General features: G+C 45.5%; 1 protein-coding gene across 1 annotated transcript; it reads right to left on the bottom strand.

Annotated features, from left to right (window-relative positions):
* Positions 1-175: 175 nt before the first annotated feature.
* Positions 176-1,530, bottom strand: LOC106727674 (zinc finger protein 42 homolog). Its single transcript, XM_014547124.1, has one exon. The coding sequence runs from the start codon at positions 1,204-1,206 to the stop codon at positions 292-294; it is 915 nt and encodes a 304-aa protein (XP_014402610.1). The 5' UTR covers positions 1,207-1,530; the 3' UTR covers positions 176-291.
* Positions 1,531-6,075: the final 4,545 nt, after the last annotated feature.

The following is a 6,075-nucleotide window of genomic DNA, read 5'->3' as shown; positions in this document are numbered from 1 at the left end:
ACTTGTCCAAACTTAGGACTTCTTTCTTTTTTTTTTTTCTTTTGAAGTAAATTTATTACTGACCTTCCTGTTGGAAGCACATTCTGTACACAATGTTCTTAGAATGATTTCACAATGAATAGGAGCATCTTAGTAACATTTAAAAATATGCCTCATAGGGTTGCAACATTGATCCAAATATTCTTTCCTGAAAATAATCAATGAGGCATATTTGTCCTCAATCACTCTTTTGTTAAAATGCTTCCCTTCTTTACATCTTTAAAGATTTTTTCCCCATCTTCTTCTTATTGATTATTTTTTATTTGCATGAGTTAAGATGTGAGCTTTCAGGTTACTTGACTGGACAAAGCTCCTATGACAGCCTTCATAGGAACACACAAAAGCCCGCTCCCCGGTGTGGATGCGCACATGTGTACGCAAGTTGAAGTCCAGGGAAAAGCGTTTTCCGCACCCTTTAAAGGTGCACAGAAAAGGCTTCTCTCCAGTATGAGCCATAAAATGTCTTTTTAGTTTGGAGTTCTCAGGAAACGCTTTCCCACACTCCGCACACACGTGGTTGCGGGGGCCATGAACGAGTTGGAGATGCTTTCTCAGGGAACGTCTCGTCTTCAGCTCTTTTGTGCATCCACTCTGAGGACAAACAAATTTTTCTGGAGCACCACATTCTCCATTTTTTCTTGGCTTATTTCTAGCAAATTCTACAAGCCGGGTAGGATCTACCAGGCCTAGTGTTGGGTGTTCTCCAGGAGGAGGCTTCTTGCCTGTCATGTGCTCAGAATGCTCAACAAGTGATTTCTCTCCCACATTCTGTGGAGGAAATTCTTGTTTTGCCTCCTTTTCCATGTATTGCAAGGAACATTCAGAAAGTGAGTTTGCATCAACAAAAACCTGTTGAGAAAACTCTTGCTCTCGTCCTCCTCCCAGGCAGCTGAAGGACTTAAGAAATATGTCCTCTTCCCGGGTGGGTTCGGAAAAGTCACCTCGTATGATGCACTCTATGTAACAGTCAGAGAAGGGGTCCTCTTCACCAACCTCATAACTGATCTCGTGGCCCCCAACTTCATCCCACAAGGCCCTCATCACGGTGAGGGGCTCCTGCTGGGCTGGCTCTGGTGTGGCTGGGTTTGGCTTATTCCCACCGAGGGCCCTTCTGCCCTGGCCTTTCCGTCCACATGTCTTTGCCCTTGTATTCAGTTGCTGCTCCATGTCGTCCTGTGGTTCCTCCTCAAAGATTTGCACCAGGATATATCAACCACTTCCAGGTAGCAGTGATCTGGGTAAGTCTTCAGCAGGTACCTGCCGACTGTCAGAATATGAGAGCAAGATCCTCTTCTGTCCTATTCACAGGTCCCAACTCTTACTTAGTACAGTTGTCCCTTGATATCGTGTCACTCACTCTACTTCCTACTCCATTTCCTTTCAGAGCAAAGACAAGGAAGCTAGGACTTCTTTCTGATAACCTGTGTCCCTTCATTGCCAAGAGTCTTTATTCCACTCTGTCTCCTTCAGTATCACTGTAAAACAAGGGTTCTGGAGACATGAAATGAAACTCCCACCCACCCTGGACCCACCGTATCATCAACCTGAGTCTCAGGTTCCTCAACTGAAAAAAGGGAAATAGCCTGGCTGGCGTGGCTCAGTGGTTGAGCGTTGACCTATGAACTAGGACAGTGATGGTGAACCTTTTGAGTTCGGCGTGTCAGCATTTTGAAAAACCCTAACTTAACTCTGGTGCCGTGTCACATATAGAAATTTTTTGATATTTGCAACCATAGTAAAACAAAGATTTATATTTTTGATATTTATTTTATATATTTAAATGCCATTTAACAAAGAAAAATCAACCAAAAAATGAGTTTGCGTGTCACCTCTGACACGCGTGTCATAGGTTTGCCATCACTGAACTAGGAGTTCATGGTTCAGTTCCCGGTCAGGGTACATGCCTGGGTTGCAGGCTCGATCCCCTGTGTGGGGTGTGCAGGAGGCAGCCAATCAATGATTCTCATCATTGATGTTTGTATCTCTCTCTCCCTTCTTCTCTGAAATCAATAAAAATATTTTTTTTTTTAAAAAAAAGGGAAATAGTAAAAGAGGAACAGAAAGCATCAGCACAGACCAGGTTCTCAAGAGCCCTTTCTCTCCCCAAGAAGGAACAAAACAGGGGTTCTCCACGCAAGAATGAATGCGTAAGAATTACAACAGGCACTTGGTTCTCTAGTGAGGCACTCTCTCTAAATTTGTCCCAGGACCATTCAAGTGGCTAATATCACCTTTAATGAGTGGGGTCTTTGCCAAGAATAGCTAATGTGACTGACTGCTCTGTCTTTTCTAGTAATCCTGGGAACATAAAGGTAGTTACTGTCACATCAATCTCTCTCACAATCTGCTTACTAAGTATGTCGCCTCAGATAAGTGACTTCTTTTTAAGCCTATCTGCACTTCTAGAAAATGGGGATAACCATAGCATCTACCCAACTGAGATGTTATATGGAGGTGGATTATATAAAACACTCATGTACAAGGCCTTAGCTTCAATGTTTCTCTGTCTCTCCCCCTCCCCTCCGCTCTCTCTAAGTATCAATGGAAAAAATATTCTTGGGTGAGGATTAACACACACACACACACACACACACACACACACAAGACACAAAACAGGCCTGAGTGATCCAGGAACTGCCTTTTTTACAGAGATTCGGAGATTCATCTGCATCATGTTTTAAATTTAAGGTTACCGCCAGGCTGGTGTGGTTCACTGGTTGAGCATAGACCTATGAACCAGGAGATCATGCTTCAATTCCTGGTCAGGGCACATGCCCAGGTTGCGAGCTTGATCCCCAGTAGGGGGCATGCAGAAGGCAGCCTATCAATGATTCTTTCTCATCACTAATGTTTCTATCTCTCTCTTCTCCCTTCTACTGAAATCAATAAAAATATTTAAAAATATAGCTGGTTTGGCTCAGTGGATAGAGCGTTGGCCTGGGGACTGAAGGGTTCTGGGTTCGATTCCAGACAAGTGCACATGCCCAGGTTGTGGGCTCGATCCCCCGTAGGGGGCGTGCAGGAAGCAGCCGATCAATGATTCTCTCTCACCATTGATGTTTCCATTTCTCCCTTCCTCTCTGAAATCAATAAAAATATGTATTTAAAAATAAATAAATAAATAAATAAATAAAGTCAAGGTTATCTTCTAATACTTGAGTCAGTATGTTTTAAAAAACTGATTTGAGTGGGGGAAAAAGGTTTGAACAGGAGGCTCAAAAACTAATCAGTAAAACAAACCTACTGCAAACACACTGGCCTCACAATCCAAACCAACCAGAAGTGACCATGGACAGCCGGCTGCTCCGGATCAGGGGGCGGCCAGTCCTGCCCCACATGGTGTAGTCAAGCTTCACACTCTCCAGAGAAGCGGTCGCCAACAGGTGGTCCGTGAGGTCCGAAAGGTTGGCGACTGCTGCTCCAGAGCACAGCCAGCCAGTTGGAGGCGCAGAGGGGCCACCTGCCACAGGGCCTTGAACATCTACCTGCCTTCCCCACCTCTAGCTACTACACGATCCCCTCCTGTAAATGTTTCTTCTCCAGTTCCCTACTGTATCTTTACAAGAGAAAATGGAAAACAGATTCTACGACAAAACTTGCCTCTGACTACTACTGGGGCTCAGGGGCACCACTGCCTCCTCCTCCTCTCCCAGGACCTGCTTCCTTTGGACCCTCCATTGCTTCCCATCGAACATGCTCTCCTCTGTGCTGGCCCCTTGGTTGCGAGCTTCTTCCCCACCCTCATGTGGAGCCAAGACATATCCCCATGCTGACCAACCTCTCTTGGCTGGAAACTGCCCTACGACAATACTCTTTTCTGACTTCTTCCCTTCAGCCAGCACATACTGCCCAAGCCCACCCCTCTTTCCAAAGAGCCTCCCCTGCATTCCCAATCACACCTCCAACTAGATTCCGAATCCAGCCAGAAGCCTTCCCAATTGGTCTAGTTTTGTTACTGATACAACCACCATTTCCATGTCAGAAACCTCATGATCTCAATGGTCTCTTTTCCTGTCTATTAGACTCACTAATGCCATTCCACCATCTCAGATGACCACCCCCTTATTCCTCCACAGCCACCACTTCGGATCAGACCGCAGCAGTAACATCCCAACTGGTTTCCTACCAACTGTCACATCCTCCACAGCTCCCCAAAACGCCCCATGAGTGTGCCACCTGACTTCTCAAATGCTGGCTCCATACTGCCTCCAACGGGGGCTCCGGTGATGTGGCTCAAAAGATTCCTTCCCTGTACTCTGTCACCAGCTGTGATTCCACACAACACTAGATAACCGAGAAAATGAGCCAACTAGAACTCAAGCAAGTCAACGTGGAGAAATCTCAAAGCTACACAGAAAAAGAACAGCACATTGCAGAATACGTGTAGTATAATTTTCTTTACAAAAACTTTGAAAACAGACAAAACAATACTGTCCAATACTTCTTACAGACAGGTGTTATGGTATAAAATAATATAAACACATGGGAATTCAGAGTCATGATTATCTCCAGGAAGAAAAAAGGGAATGTTTTTCTTTAAAAACAAAACAAAACACAAAACAACAAAATATTAGGATCTGATAGGGAGAAGTGGTATGTTATTCTCTGTACTTTTTCTGTCACTGTGAAATAGTTAATAATTGAATTCTCAAACTTTTATTTGAATATGTAATACATTCACTTGATTCATATTCAAAACGTACAAACAGGCACATTATACTGAAACCTAAATTTCCTTCCCACCTATAGCCCAACCAGAAGAAAGTACAATTATTTCCCCAACACCCTTCCAGGTGGTACCTTTGGAGTCACAGGAGAATCTCTCAATGTACATCCTCCCCCCTTTTAATAGTTTTGTATATAATTTCATGTTCCTCCCACAGCCCATTATATGGACAACCATTCTTTACCGAACATCTGGGTTTCCTCCATTTGCTATTGCAAACAATTTTGCACTGAAAATCATTATGATGTGCCATATATATGCCGCGGTTATTGAAGGAAAATTTCCTAGCTACAGAACTGAATCATTTCAATTTTAGTGTATGTCACTTAAATGGATATTGCCAAATTGCCCTCCAGTGAGATTGTACCGATTTATTTTCCCACCAGCAAAAGCATAACAACCTGATTCCAACCGCTGACTAGATCACAACAGTGTTTCTTTTTTATCTTTGCTGACTTAGTTGAAAAACAGTATCTGACAGTGTAACTACTTCTGGCAATTGACAAAAGCATTAAAACTGGCAGGTGTTGCTCAGCGGTTAGAGTGCGCCCCAGACAGCCAGGGGTCCAGACTGGAATCCTGGTCAAGAAGAGCAGGTACCTGGGTTGCAGGTTCGATCCCCCGCCCCAGTTGGGGCTTGCGTGGGAGGCAACCAATCCATGTGTCTCTCTCATATCCATGCTTTTCTCTCTACCCCCCCCCCCCCCCCCCCCCCCCGCTTCAGTCTCTCTAAAAAGCAATGGAAAACTATCTAAATAGTCGAATGCAGTACCTCCTTTGTGATTCCTTCCCTGTGCCTGTTTTTCCTGAAATAATGTTCTTAGGAGCTCACGGGGTGGCACCCTCCCTTCTCCTGCTCATTGTACAGGGGTTACGCTATCACGAAGCCCTTCCCTAGATGAAGTGCCTCGGTCCCCATGGTCCCCATAACATTCATCGCGAGCAAGGCCCCTCCACTCCGTGCTGCTCGGAGCTGCAGGAGAGAACAGGAAGCTTTATGTCCCAAGTAGGTGCAAACCCAAGGGCATGCAACAAAGTTTCACAAACTCGTGCATGACAAGCGTCAGAGCGCTTTTGATGAATTTTCAACTCAAACCACCTACTGACTAGGCACCTACTGCTCTGCGGAGCCCCTCAACGAACCTCAGTCCTTGGCAGCACGAAGCCAGGTCCGCAACAAAGGGAAAGGGGCAGCCCCGGGGGAGGAGGAGAGGGGGAAGGGGGTCCTGATTTCCAGGCGGGAAAGCCCCGTAGGGGTGCCCACCCGGCGGCACCCTGGAGCGAGCCTCCCAGGAAGCGGAGCTGGAGCA

The sequence above is a fragment of the Myotis brandtii genome, unplaced genomic scaffold, assembly GCF_000412655.1.
Source record: "Myotis brandtii unplaced genomic scaffold, ASM41265v1 scaffold463, whole genome shotgun sequence".
NCBI lineage: Eukaryota > Metazoa > Chordata > Mammalia > Chiroptera > Vespertilionidae > Myotis > Myotis brandtii.
Note: the sequence above shows the minus strand (reverse complement) of the source record. Positions and strands in the feature narration are given on the sequence as shown.